The sequence below is a fragment of the Megalops cyprinoides genome, chromosome 12 (genome assembly GCF_013368585.1).
Source record: "Megalops cyprinoides isolate fMegCyp1 chromosome 12, fMegCyp1.pri, whole genome shotgun sequence".
Taxonomy (NCBI): Eukaryota; Metazoa; Chordata; class Actinopteri; order Elopiformes; family Megalopidae; genus Megalops; species Megalops cyprinoides.
In genome coordinates, this window is record NC_050594.1 from 3,220,724 (window position 1) to 3,235,414 (window position 14,691).

At 36.3% G+C, this 14,691-nt stretch overlaps 1 protein-coding gene across 1 annotated transcript in view; it reads right to left on the minus strand.

Moving 5' to 3' along the window:
- Window positions 1-14,649, minus strand: part of si:ch211-266g18.10 (neurofilament heavy polypeptide) — a 28,287-nt gene extending 13,638 nt beyond the window's left edge. The window contains exons 1-34 of the mRNA XM_036542155.1: window positions 14,618-14,649; window positions 14,198-14,230; window positions 13,656-13,703; window positions 13,176-13,202; window positions 12,343-12,396; window positions 12,047-12,094; window positions 11,853-11,900; window positions 11,499-11,546; window positions 11,300-11,347; window positions 11,067-11,114; window positions 10,834-10,881; window positions 10,591-10,638; window positions 10,416-10,460; window positions 10,238-10,285; window positions 9,618-9,665; window positions 9,210-9,251; window positions 8,843-8,878; window positions 7,979-8,026; window positions 7,780-7,821; window positions 7,629-7,676; window positions 7,420-7,467; window positions 7,217-7,264; window positions 4,536-4,583; window positions 3,904-3,951; window positions 3,345-3,392; window positions 3,034-3,081; window positions 2,819-2,866; window positions 2,020-2,070; window positions 1,817-1,864; window positions 1,617-1,667; window positions 1,331-1,378; window positions 1,128-1,175; window positions 278-325; window positions 69-116 (exon numbers count right to left, since the gene is read on the minus strand). Of these exons, the coding sequence (XP_036398048.1) occupies window positions 69-116; window positions 278-325; window positions 1,128-1,175; window positions 1,331-1,378; window positions 1,617-1,667; window positions 1,817-1,864; window positions 2,020-2,070; window positions 2,819-2,866; window positions 3,034-3,081; window positions 3,345-3,392; window positions 3,904-3,951; window positions 4,536-4,583; window positions 7,217-7,264; window positions 7,420-7,467; window positions 7,629-7,676; window positions 7,780-7,821; window positions 7,979-8,026; window positions 8,843-8,878; window positions 9,210-9,240 (883 nt within the window). The 5' untranslated portion in view covers window positions 9,241-9,251; window positions 9,618-9,665; window positions 10,238-10,285; ... (11 more) ...; window positions 14,198-14,230; window positions 14,618-14,649. The remainder of the gene's footprint in view (window positions 1-68; window positions 117-277; window positions 326-1,127; window positions 1,176-1,330; window positions 1,379-1,616; window positions 1,668-1,816; window positions 1,865-2,019; window positions 2,071-2,818; window positions 2,867-3,033; window positions 3,082-3,344; window positions 3,393-3,903; window positions 3,952-4,535; window positions 4,584-7,216; window positions 7,265-7,419; window positions 7,468-7,628; window positions 7,677-7,779; window positions 7,822-7,978; window positions 8,027-8,842; window positions 8,879-9,209; window positions 9,252-9,617; window positions 9,666-10,237; window positions 10,286-10,415; window positions 10,461-10,590; window positions 10,639-10,833; window positions 10,882-11,066; window positions 11,115-11,299; window positions 11,348-11,498; window positions 11,547-11,852; window positions 11,901-12,046; window positions 12,095-12,342; window positions 12,397-13,175; window positions 13,203-13,655; window positions 13,704-14,197; window positions 14,231-14,617) is intronic.
- Window positions 14,650-14,691: the final 42 nt, after the last annotated feature.

A 14,691-nucleotide genomic window follows, 5' to 3' on the forward strand; every position in this document is an offset into this window, starting at 1 on the left:
GTATAAATAAAATGGTTAACTAAAAAGGCTATTTATACTACATCACTAAAAGTGTAGTAAATCAGTACCTTTCTTTACAGCAGCTGGTTTGGCCTTCGCTTTTGAGACCTCAGGCTCTGGTGGACGAATCACATTTTAAAAGTCTTGTTCATTGGTTATGAAGTGAAAACTTTGAAAAGGGTTCAATCAAGTTTTTCAAAAATGTAAAATTTTAAAATTCATGATTTGAATTGCATGCTAACGATGGATCATACTGCCACCATGGGACCATTTCTACCTTTCTTTACAGGAGCCGGCTTAGCCTTCTCTTTGGGAACCTCAGGTTCTGAAACAACCAAAAACAACAAAGACAAATTTTATACTTCAAATGTAACACACCAAGGAGGAGGATATGCGTCTGCAAAATTGCTCCATCTGGTGGAAAGGGTCAGCCATGCCACTGGAAAAGTGAGCTCTACGTAGTGTGAGAACAGTTTTCCTCAATTTCCTTTCCTAAGATCAGCTCTAACGTCCAGAGAATAGCCAATGGTCAGTCTGACCTCCAGAATCCAATGTGCTGAAAGGGCCAATGAACATCTGAAACAGAAATCTGAAATCTTCCTCAGACAACTTATGGAAATGACTTCATCCAAAATGACATTAAAAAATGAGGACATATATATGCTGGAGGTTATCAGAGAATCCCACAATTCACAGTCCAGCACCATCATGATAGTACCCAAAACAGACGGAACCCTAAAAATTCATAGTGATTCAACATTGATTGAGAGGATTGCATTTGATGTGAATCTACGTTGTCGTGAAGTCAATGAAGTGAAAATAATATGTCATTACTACACTAGACATCACTAACTGGCCCTGGCAGCCATGATTACCAATGCATACGCATTATTACTTTCTGTTCTACTCCTGTATGCAATGATGCCCTTTGGACAACAGCTCCCCTAGCAATAATTAAGCAACTAATGCACCAAATCCTTAGGCACACAACCTGCCTACAACCAAAATGCTGTTACCCACAGTGAGGACATTATAGTGCATGTAATACCTACAGGTTATCATGTTAGAATGTACCTTGGCTGTACCGTTTATTTGAAATAGGAAACAGGTAAATACTAGAGCTGTACCTTTTATTACAGGAGCTGGTTTGGGCTTCTCTTTGGGAACCGCAGGCTCTGAGAAGTTAAAATATTTTTGTTTAATTGCAGTGTATTCACTAAAATGGTTCTTGGACTATACTTTTTATGAATAACGAACTTCATAAGGTCATTTTTTTAAGCGATTATAATTAATGGATTTGCAAATATAACCCACACTGAACCACCTGTACCTTTCTTTACAGGAGCTGGCTTGACCTTCTCTTTGGGAACCTCAGGCTCTGAAAAAATAGTAATAAAATAAAATAACCAATTTTATACTACAGGCACTTACAGATACAGCATATGGAAAACATAAACACTATTTGCAAACCACAGCATACAATATGCATGCAGTCTGAATACATGTTTATTGCACTAATTTGTGTCAATAACAGTGTCTGGTAAGTGATATAAACATAAATGCAAAGAAAAAAAAAAAACAGTTAAAGACTAAGAACACAAATAAGACATCAGTACCTTTCTTCACAGGAGCAGCTGGTTTGGCCTTCTCTTTGGGAACTTCAGGTTCTGGGAAATGAAAACATTTTGTCCAGGTTATTTAAGTGCATCCTAAGCAGTGAAGGGGTCTCAGACTTTTTTGAACTTAATAACGTTGTTCTTTAAATTGTATGAATGTAATGGGTTAGGAAGCACTGTCTGTACAAAGCCACCTGTACCTTTCTTCACAGGAGCTGGCTTGGCCTTCTCTTTGGGGACCTCAGGCTCTGGAATAAAACAAAAATCAACCTATTTCATAATCTGATTATGAAACACTGACAGATATATGAAAATGTAAACAGCATTTACAAAACACTGAGTGGAATATGTGTGTTTGTGGTGTTCATTAAAAACAGGAAGCTGCATGAAGTAAAATCACTACCTTTCTTTACCGGAGCTGCTTTAGCTGGTTTCTCTTTGGGTACCACATGTTCTAAAAAAACAAGAATGTTTTACTGTTTTAAAACCTTTTTTATCATAAAAATCTTTTATATCACTTTTACGTCATAAAAATGTGTTATTCTGCTCGCACTTGCAGTTACAAATGAAAACGTGGCATTAATTAAATTTTTGAGCGCTTTTTAATATCTTCATACAGGAGACTTGCAGGAGACTTGCAGATTTATAGAAAAAAATTATTTGGTCTACGAAGAATAGAGTACAATGTAATAGGATGTTTATTTTAAAATCAAGAATGGGGCTGTTAATGTTAACACAGCAACACATGTGATTAATGTCAAATGGATAAGTCATTATTTATTTTTTAACCCAATTAAGTTTGACCTGTGTTCAAAGGTCAGTTGTAAGTGACCCTACTGACCAGTTGTAAGACTAATTTTATTATTTGACAGCACTAATCAGTATCTGTCTTTACTGAAGCTGATTTTGTCTTTAGGTTTGGAGCCTCAGGCTCTGAATTCAACATTGAGAGAAGATGTCATGTAATGTGAATCTCCTTTCCATACAATTAAAATGAGTCTTTCTGAGACAGTTTTTTTCTAACCATACCATCAAATCTCCTTCAAAGAGCCATTATGTAGAATTTAACATAACTGAAGGCTTTAATGAAGGCATACCTGGTATTCGCATTGATAATATCTAAATTATTTGATATATATTTGATATTTTCTAGTACATGAATAATAAATTAGACAACACTGCCAAAATAAGACTGTCTATACCTTTCTTGACAGGAACTGGTCTGGCTTTCTCTTTGGCAACCTCAGGTTCTAAAAGGATTAAATGGTTTGTTGAGCATGATTTCATTTCATTTTTGGCACACACAGAAAAGGTGGGACACTAACAGGTTACTAAAAATGTTGCGCTTTCATAGTTATTAGATATTTTGTCTGTAAATTTTTTATAAGGTAAGAGAAGACTTATGGTAACATCTTACCTTTCTTTACAGGGGCTGGTTTAGCCTTCTCTTTCGGAACCTCAGGCTCTGAAACAACCAAACACTTAAATGGACCAACATCATGTTTAAAACGTAGACCATTCACAGATATACACTGAGCATCAACAGAAATAACTACGTATACATATATTTCAAATCAAATGCTTTCTAGTAATGTTTAAAATCCAGATCTCACAATGGGGCAGCTGTGAGAAGTGAATGTACACAGCCTGGATGCATTGCCCTGGCCAGCAACAGCAGTGAAAACTGCATCTCTACGCATAGCACTATCATTTCAGCACAAAATGTACCTTCCTTTGCTGGGGCTGGTTTGGCCTTCTCTTTGGGAACCCCAGGCTCTGAAACGAACATAAAACACAGGAATGGACCCAACGTCATGCCCAATCACAGACATACCCTGAACATTGATAACGATGCTGTGTTAATGCAGGCATGTTTTGAGAAGAATAAAATGCACAGATCTGGGATCTTGACCAACAGTTATTTTGCATTGATGTGATGCATAAGCGCTAGACCATTTTTTTGGTCAGAGGTGTGAGTGGGCACAGGTGGTAAGGTGATTTGACACGTTACAACTTGGGAAATTGATTGCGCTAACCTAAACCAGCCTCCAACTTACTGAGCACATAACAGCATGAAAGCAGTGTTGTGTTAAAGACTGCAGTGAGACACTGGTTCCTTTCTGTAGTTATTTCTGAACAGTCAACAGACTGGACAATAAACATGTTAAATAATCTCATTATTCACTTTTGATTTTCAGTATTAGTATTAAAAATTAATTCATACCATATTGCAGATATTATGACTACTTAAGAACAGTAATATGCAAACAGAAAATATGTTTGGTACCTTTCTTTACAGGTGCTGGTTTGGCTTTCTCTTTGGGTACTTCAGCTTCTGAAAGACAAGAACTCATTTTACGGTTCTAGTTCATACTGGACTCCATTTAAAATGTGTGAAACATAAGTGTTCAACACACTTAAATGAAAAACATTGGGATTTTTATGCTGGTTTGAAGGGAAGGGAATTCACTGTTCTCCACGTGATCCTTTAAAACACTTTTCTCCTCTCCAAATGAAGGCATCTGTATGTAAGTACACACTGTGTGTGAGTGTGTGTGTGTGTGTGTGCGCATGTTTGTGCTGGATTTGCATTCTGTCATTAATTAAATATTCAAATTAGCAGTGGTTGGATGATGTGGAGAACATAGTGGGTGAAAATGGTGCTTTGTAATCTCGCCAGTTAATTCAGTAATTTGGTTTAACATCACGGCGTGTCTATTGCAGGTGACTGTAAAACCGTGTTTATAGATGTGCTGCATAAAATGCAATCAGATGCAGCCTGTAAAACATATTTGTGTGTTTGTCTGGAAGGTGAGAGGCTCATAAACTCCAGCAGGTGTCAGAGACATCAGAGAAACACACCTCTCTGTGGGAGTCTTTCTGATTATAAGGCAGGGAAAATACGTTATGTTTGTATACCTTTCTTTACAGCTGCTGGTTTGACTGTCTGTTTGGGAACCTCAGGTTCTGAAAGATACAACCCCAGTACTCAGATTTCTTTATCCAGTTTGACATACTAATGGAGACCTATTATGTATTCATTAGCACTAGTATCTAGGAACAGTACCTACTATACTTTAAAACAAAAACGTTAAGTGATTTTTTTTTTTTTTTTGCAAAAAATTGTAATTAAAATTTAAGTGGGCATTTACAAACCATTTTTCTGAGGGAGTGAATGCACTGTTACACATAATGTTGAAAGCTTAAGATTAATTCATAATAACATCTAGAACTTTGTCTTCTATAATTTGCTAGGCAGCCATATTTACTTAATATTTATGGAATTAGAATAATATCCAACAGCAAACAAAATCTGTGATGAAACTTATCTGTACAAACAAGAAAGTTGTACAGTTTGCGTGGGAACCAATACAGTTCAAAGCTAGCAGGAAGGGAAGGATGTTATTAAAAGAGAAAACAGCATGGGCATTCATCAAGACACATATATATCCCATGTAAATATATGCATCCTGTAAATACTATTTATTTCATGTCATTTTTCAGGATGGGTATATTTGATATGTCTACTGATAATATTGAAAGCATGTGATATTTAACATTTGACCAGTATGCAAATAATAAATGCACTCCTCAATACCTTTCTTTACAGGCGCTAGTTTGGCCTTCTCTTTGGGAACTTCAGGCTCTGGCAGAGACAAAACAAAAAAAGACACTTTTAATGCCTCAAATATACAGACCACTTGTATCTATACATAAACATTATAACATACTAATATTTAAGAAGGTAACAGTGGAATGAGCTCACATGGTGTTTATCTGAAGAACAAGAAAAAACAAAAACTACATCAGTACCTTTCTTTGTAGGAGCTGGTTTGGCCTTCTCTTTGGCAACCGCAAGATCTGAAAGAAACAAAATCGCGAAAAAATGCAATATTATTATTTATACATAGCATGTGCGCAGAAATGTGAAAAAGCAAGTATAGATTGCAATGTGCCACATTTTTATTCCTTGGCTTTTAACTTTTTATGAGAGTTGCTTTTGCTTTTTCTTTTGTTTTATTGCTATGGTCTCATTGCTTTTATTTATTGCCTTTTTTATTTTTATCTGGTCTCTCTCTCTTCTTGTGTTGTCTTATGGCTTTTGCTATTCCGATTGCACAGCACTTTGGTCAGCTGCTGTTGTTTTTAAATGTGCTTTATAAATAAACTTGACTTGACTTGACTGTGCAGTCTATATAAATTAATTGCCATTAAGGTGTAATCAAGGTATAATTATGAGCGCTACATCAATACCTTTCTTCACAGGAGCTGGTTTGGCCTTCTCTTTAAGAACCTCTGCTTCTAAAAAACAAGAAAAAAGTTTTGAATGGATTGTTGACTACCTTTCTGTTACTTTTTTTGTAACCACAGAAAAGGTGTTTCAAAAGGGATTCAAAGAGGTTTCTATAAATGGTGCACTTTCACAACCATTGGTTATTCTGAGTGTAAATTATAGAAAAGGTACCAAAACAGTCACAGGATTGTGACATCACTACCTTTCTTTACAGGGGCTGGTTTAGCCTTCTCTTTGGGAACCTCAGGCTCTGAAACACAGGACATTCACTCACTTTAAATAAGTTCTGGCATCATAGATTAAGATCTTCCTGGGTTGTTTTGCAACCTTTTGTTTGCATATGAATCCATCCAGACATTCACACATTCAAAACATTTAGGGTAGGTGTGTGGATGGCTTAAGAACAGTTTGTGTTGTATTTGCTTTAAACTTTTTTTAAAGTGCTATTTTTGGTGCAGAAAATTCAATACGTCCTGTGTTTTTTGGTTCCATCATTTACGGTGCAGGGACACCAAATTTCAAAACTAAATTATCATTATTTCTGAATTTTCTTGTTTTTACACCAAAGCAATGTAAGAAGCACAGTGAAAATGACATACCCTTCAGAATAATGGTACAGTAATGCAGGTAATTGGTTTGCCCATAACCTTCCAGCTCCGTGACTTTCCCTCAGAGTAATGGACTTGGCAATGCAGCCCAGTCCTTACCTTTCTTTAGATGAGCTTGTTTAGCCTTCTCTTTAGGAACCTCCGGCTCTGAAAAGAATAGAAACAAGAGAAAATGTAATTTCCTATGTCACTTTAAAACACATTCGCATCACAGTTAGAAGTTAGTTTCATGCAGATAAGGGATCAAACAGACACAATGCTCTGTACCTTTCTTAACAGGAGCTGGTTTGGCCTTCTCTTTGGGAACCTCTGGCTCTGAGACAAATGAGAATAAGAGAAAATCAATTCCAAACTTCAAATACACTGCAGAAAACTGTATGATATTATCAAAAATATTTGACAAGAATAAACTATAACATGTGTGTGCCGTGGACTGAAACTCCAATTGGTTCTGTTCACCCAACTGTTCTGGAATTAACATGTACAGTTCCAGTGAGGACATACTGGATATTTGAATGGATGGAATCCAAATTACTTCATATTTGTCTTTTAACTAGTACATACATAATGCAATTGGGAACAACTGTCAGAATAGGTGCAGAACAGTCTTCTTCAAACGGTGCACCTTTGAAGTCACCATTTATTGTAGTGTGTAACCCATGTATGAAGTAACTATACAATTATGCTGCCATCAGTACCTTTCTTTACAGGAGCTGGTTTGGCCTTCTCTTTAGGAACTTCGGGTTCTGAAAGACAAAATGTTTAATAAAATTTATTTACCAGTGTTAACTAATAACCATACTGTACTAACACAAAGGGAGCATCACGTAATCAGGTTTTAATAGCATAGTGTTATTTTTTAAAAAAAAGGAAAAAAATAACACATATATTTCATCAGTACCTTTCTTTACTGGGGCTGGTTTGGCCTTCTCTTTTGGAACCTCGGGCTCTGAGAGAAACAAAAAGTTTAATACAGTTTGTTAACCATCATTAGTTTATAGCCATACTGATAACAGTGCTTACGCTGTATGTAATGTAATTTATCCAGGCTTTTATAGTGCAGTGCTAACTTCATAACTAGAAAAAATAAACAATATACTTTGTTACTACCTTTCTTTACAACAGCTGGTTTGGCCTTCTCTTTGGGAACCTCGGGCTCTGAAAGGAAAAAAAAAACATTTATACTTTAAATGTGCAGCAAACTCAAAGCTGCAGATATGTACGATAGGAAAAGGTCAAAAGAAAAACATTACATCAGTACCTTTCTTTACTGGTTTGGCCTTCTCTTTTGGAACCTCAGGCTCTAAAAGTGAGAATTAATGGAAAAATATATATATTTGCATCATTTCATGGCTTGTACACCCAGTTCTACTTTACTTTTCTCAAATAGCGCATTTTGAAAGTCAGTGTTTAATTGTATATTGCGGATTTTGGGAATGTTTCCATTGGGCTGTCTCTACCTTTCTTTACAGGCACTGCTTCGGCCTTCTGTTTGAGGGCCTCCAGCTCTGACAGAAAAACAAACAGAAGAGGGAAGATTTTATCAGATCAGTTTTATTTTTCCACTTAACTCAGGGGTCTTGCACTGGGTTTCAGTGTCTGTCTGTATGTCTGTCTTTGTCTCTGTCAGCATCAAAGGGACAGGGGTGAGTGATCTGCCATTGCGCCTGTTCGCGTCCTGCAGGGTAATGATCCGGGCAAAGCCAGCCTGGCTGAAAAGCTGTTTGAAGTGATGTGGTATGTTTTGAAGTGTAATGTATGTGTGTGTGCATGACTGGAGGCCGAACCTCTGGCATTTTATTTAAAGCTGTCATTCCCTCTGATCAAAAGCAATGGAGTCAGTTTACCATGTGCAAGCTGACGCAGATTGATTTATGAGTGCAACAATGTTTCGCAATAAGGCGATAAAATATTCCTGGGTAAATCTCTACAGTGTTTTGCTCATTAACGATCTCAAGCTTAGTGGGGAAAAATCAAAGTCAATGACAGATATTTGATTTTGAAATATAGCACGTGATAACTACGTGAACAAACTACTTTTTGCTGTGTAACGCTGTGATTTTGGGATGCAGAACATTCAAAATAATGTTCATTGTTGTGGAAGCCCAGTAAAGCGGATGTAGTTTTTATGTCAATTTTAACTGATATCTTGTTTTATATTATTTAATGAATAAAACATAAATGAAATATGACAACAATACTGTAAGTAAAGCAATCCATGAAAAAACAGAAAAATCTCTGTGAAAACATGCTGGAAGCAAAGTAATCAGTAAGTGTACAGAAAGCCCATAGAAAACGCACAAAAATAGAAGCATGACACTTACTTGGCAGTTTGTGATCTTTGAGAATGGCATCTTGGACTGCAGTAGATGGAAAAAAGCAAGATTTTGTTTCAGTTTTGACACATAAAAACATACACAAACAAAAAGAAAATTAAAACAACTGGAAATTAAAAGGACAGTTGGTAGTTCCACGTATTCTTTCCTCTGGTCAAAGACTCAGGCTTCTGCGCTGTTATTCTCATTTGTTTTGCGATTTACAAAATTAAAGGAGATTAAGAAATGAAATCAAGTGTTGATTCCACTTGCATTTCTGACACTGCATTTTGTTCTTTTCTGTGACCTTTTTTCTGCAAAAGATGAAGATGAAGTCTGTTCACTCACACGCCGCTGCGTATCTGAGTATGGTTACCTTTCTCAGGTGCTTGCACCAGCAGCTCCATCACATAAGGTCCTGAGTGTTTCAAACAAAAAATACCATGTTAAAGACGTATCCATATACACATGCTTCTGTTCTGCACTCTATTATCAAAACATAAAATCCAAAATACATCAAAGCGCATCACACATTTGAGAACATAAACCAATTTCCACTGTTCAGATTTTTTTCATTATAAATGTTACATTTTATATACATACATTTATATACTTATTTATACATGTGTATATATATATATGTATATATATATATATACACATGTATATTTATACATTTATGTATTTTTGCATTTAGGATTTCATATTCTGGCATATATTAGCACTGTGTATTAATGTGCAGTGTAAAGTGCATGTAAAGTTAGGCCAACAGCATAATAAGCACCTTCCTTTGGAGGGACAAACCAAGTTTTCTCCTTTGGAAGCTTGTGTTCTGAAACAAAAAAAAAAAACAATTTGGTGACCTTTGTCACCTATCTGAGCTGAAGAAATTCAATGATACATTTTCATTTGCTGAAGGGACTGCTGAACTCATTTTTAATATATGCAAATAATGCTGTTTGCAGATTGCAGCTCAGTGCAGTTTATCCCTGCATTTAGTTGAAACTGCCATATCAGCTTTAAGGAAAATGCTAATCAATCACCCCTCTAGAAACACTGTATTATTATAATTTATAGCCTAGATTTAATTCAACCTGCCCAGCATCTGAGGGGGGAAAATCACTTTGCTCTAGCAGATCAAGGAGGGTTTTTTTTCCTTTCTTTCTTTTTCGATCAAATAGCACTTTCCTGTAAGATGACTGGGAAATTCTGATTGAGTACAGGGATTAGTCTTGCTACATTTGACCTTTAAAACACATACTGTGCAAAGCTAAATTTGAAAGTTCACTGTTTTAAATCCAAATCTGAGAAGGGGCTGATTATTAAAAGTGAATGTCTCTGGCCAGGTCGGTTACAATGACTCCTCGCACTCATTTAACACTGTCTGCCGAGCCTAGTCTTTACCTTCCTTCACAGGAGCTGGTTTGGCCTTCTCTTTGGGAACCTCTGCCTCTGAATCAAACAAATGAGGCCCATTTTATTCTTCATATTCAGCTACCATTGAAGATCAATAATATCTGCAATACATACATCTTTCAATTTGAAATAGGAAAAATTATAATGACAAAAATGACTGCTCTACCTTTCTTTACAGGAGCTGGTTTAGCCTCTTTGGGAGCCTCGGGCTCTGAAACAAACACATATAGCCTTTGGTTTTTATATTTAGCTTACCTTTAAAGACATATAATATTTACAAAGCATGCATCATGTGACTACACAGTGTTTCATTTTGATTTTGACAAAAGATACATCTCTACCTTTCTTTACAGGAGCTGGCTTGGCCTTCTCTTTGGGAACCTCAGGCTCTGAAAAAAATGAAGGCAAGAGAAAATCAATTCCAAGCTTCAAATACACAAAATGAGTTGTTTTTACACATGTAGAAAACTGAACAGCATTTTCAAAGAGTGGGTTATAATGGGCTTTCATAATGTGTCATTTAAAAAGCAGGAAAGTGTCATTTAAAAAGCAGGAAAGTTCGTCCAAACTACAGTAGCCACTACCTTTCTTTACAGAAGCTGGTTTGGCCTTCTCTTTGGGAACCTCAGGCTCTGAAAAAAGTGAAGGCAAGAGAAAATCAATTCCAAGCTTCAAATACACTGGAGAAACAGCAAAATGAGTTGTTTTTACACATGTAGAAAAATGAACAGCATTTTCAAAGAGTGGGTTATAATGGGCTTTCATAATTTGTCATTTAAAAATCAGGAAAGTTGGTCCAAACTACAGTAGCTACTACCTTTCTTTACAGGAGCTGGCTTGGCCTTCTCTTTGGGAACCTCAGGCTCTGAAAAAAATGAAGGCAAGAGAAAATCAATTCCAAGCTTCAAATACACTGGAGAAACAGCAAAATGAGTTGTTTTTACACATGTAGAAAACTGAACAGCATTTTCAAAGAGTGGGTTATAATGGGCTTTCATAATTTGTCATTTAAAAAGCAGGAAAGTTGGTGCAAACTACAGTAGCCACTACCTTTCTTTACAGGAGCTGGTTTGGCCTTCTCTTTGGGAACCTCAGGCTCTGAAAGAAACAAAAAGAAACATCCAATTTTCTGCTTCAAATATGACACGTGTACAGATCTATTTAAACAATATTAGCAGAGAATACACAGTAATATGCTTTCAGAGTGCTTATTTTAAAATGGGAAGAGGACTGTGCCACTCATGCTTACCTTTCTTTACAGGAGCTGGCTTGGCCTTCTCTTTGGGAACCTCAGGCTCTGAAAAAAATGAAGACAAGAGAAAATCAATTCCAAGCCTCAAATACACTAGAGAAAACTCAAAGCTATATGATATGATCAGCAATATCTGAGAAGAACAAACTATAATGTGCGTGTGCTGGAGCCTGAAAATCTGATCACTTTTGTTTGGTCCAGTTTGGCTTTCTTGAAGTCCTCTTAAGATAAACAGTGAAATGAACTGTTTTTACACGTGTAAAAACTAACTGCATTTTCAAAGAGTGGGTTATAATGGTCTTTCATTGTTTAAAAAGAAAGAAAGATGATCCAAACTACAGTAGCTACCACCTTTCTTTACAGGAGCTGGTTTGACCTTCTCTTTGGGAACCTTGGGTTCTGAAAGAGAAATAAAATGAAATTTGCACTGTTTTATTCACAGTCTGAGAAACAGCATTCCTGCTTGCCTTTACAAAATGGTTCCCTTGCAATGCCAGTGTTTAAATGATAAATTATGGCTTTGATAGCACTGCTGTCACCAGTACCTTTCTTAACAGGAGCGGGTTCAGCCTTCTCCTTTGGAACCTCAGGTTCTGATATGAAAAAACGAAATGCTAAATGTTATTTTCTCCCTCACTCTGATATTTGGCTTGGTATATCTGTGTGCTTGTTTCTCCCAGGTTGCCAAAAGGCAAAGGTTCGCATTGATCACAGGTGTGGCCTGTAGTTAATATGTTAAGGGCTACTGTTTGCACTTGCTACATATATTGATGTTAATAGATATGAAACTGATCGGATGAAAATTTAAAAACACAGTATTAATTTCATTTCATTAATTTACCTTTTTTCTTTTTGATTTTTTCTTCAACATGTGCTTTTTTGGGAGCCTCTGGTCCTGTACCATGAAATAGAAATAATTACCAATTATGAAAAACGCAAATTGCCTTGGGCAGCCAGGAAATGTGTGTATTGCTTGTACAAGATCTTGTACAGCATCTTACTGAAGACAATACAACCAAATGCAGTTGAAATTAAACTTTATCACATTACGGTTTGTACTTTGTCTTTGAATAACACATTTAAACAAGTGCTTTTCATTTTGCCTTTTTGTGTTTGTTGTCAGATTTAAGGGCTACAGCATGAAAGCACTTCTAAAATCCGGAATAAAAGGAAGGCGTGCTCAGAGTGTCTTTGTGATAGGTCTAATGTGCGTGGAATTTATCTGTGTATGAGAGAGCAGCTGTGGAACAGAGGCCATGTCAATGCAGCACCCCTCAGTGAAAAACACTGCTCTCTCTCCCGGTCCACCTACAGCACTGTTTGCTGGGATTTATTGTACAGGTGCATGTAGGATTATTAGTACTACTACAGACTATTTTTTTTCACTCACTATTAATGAAGTTCACATTATACATCTGTTTACTGTATATATATTTTAGAATTTTTAAAATAAAAAAATGGCACAGGATGAGACGATATGTCCTCTAGGTGCCGTGGGCTGATTACAGAATAATAATCAGGAATTATAGATATTGTAAAAACTAATTGCTTGTGCATTTAGGCTTATGCTCCCACCTCACGCTCATGTATGATAACAACAGTAATGACCTAATGAATTAATAACAATAATACATGTTGATTTACATGATACAGGGTAGCAGAGCTGAATGTTACCTTTTGCTTTCTCCTTCTCCACATGTTCTGTAACATACCATCAAGACACATCATTTTAAAAAATCATTTTAAAAATCCATGTTTTCACAGACCTGTTTAAATAACCTGTGTAAATTCACTTCATTAAGCTTATGCTAAATTAGTATGATTATTACGTTGATTGTAAACTCAATATTCACTGCAACCAGTAGTAGTATCATATAATGTATCATAATCACAATGAATGCATACACATTTTATAAGGTTGCATTTTGTATTCTTTATTATTATTTTAGATAAATATACGTTTTGTGTTGTTATTTAGGTTCCCAACATTTTGAAACAGACACTACTTAAACTGTGTGAAAAGCCAACCATCAGGTTGCTCTGTATATATCCTGTCAGTCAGTGTTTTAGCATCTGTTATGAATTAATATCTTTCATTTCCAAACTGTGGAAAACTGATAAAATTCAGTATCTCCCATGATATATTATTTTTACCTTTGGCTTTAGGTATTTCTATCTGCACTTCCTTAAGGACCTCTGGCTCTGTGGAATAAACAGCACATGACATACTTCAGGTCAGCTAAACCAAATGCATTTTCCTCTTAACTCTGAGAAAAGAATTCAAGCAAAGGATTATTTTTTGACAATTATATATCCCCATGAGCTCAGCAACTGTTTAAATGATCAACAAATGGAGAATAAGCCTTAAGATAAGATAATCAATTTCAATCCATTCAATGCTGGAATGTTTTATTTAAAGTTCAGGAGTACTGAGTGTGGGTTAAGGACAGTGGTTAGACTAAACAGGTCCAAATAAGGTTTAAGTGTTCAGCGTCACTTTGTCCAAGGCATTCCCTCTTAGACACATATTATACCCCTTCTGCAGCTAGACTTTTTCTGGCAGTGATGAACAGTCTGTGTTTACCAGCAAAAGCTAATGAAAACGAATGCTGATCCAACACGGCCAAATTGTGATGGAAAACAGAGATGCGGTGCACAAAAGCAGCATCATGGATTCCATTTATCATTGCTCTTACCTTCTTTATGCACAGGCTTTTTCACGGGTTTTGCTGGAAAGGGCATAGATATTTTACAGATTAGAGCAATTTCCTGTGACTACGGTCATTATCAGCATCTATTTATTTTCGTGGATGCAGCCTTCATTGGTGGTGATATAGAGAGGCTATATTCTCTCCATCATCCAGCTGAATATTTACTGGAACAATTCAGATATAAACACACATACTGAGTGTTACAATGTTACACACATACTGAGTGTTACAATGTTACACACATACTGAGTGTTACAATGGCCTCGCCAGGATTCAGACCAGCGCCCTTCTGTTTGCGGACTCAGTTCCCCAACTGTTACGCTACCCAGGTGTAAGGGTATCTCCACTCACCTCTTACCAAACCCAAATGAACAGAAATAATGTGTCTATATGTTGCTAGCTTACCTTCCTTGTCCTCTTTCACCTTTTTTTCAGGTTTAGCTGAAATGTCACAAAACAATGAGATTTCATTACCAAGA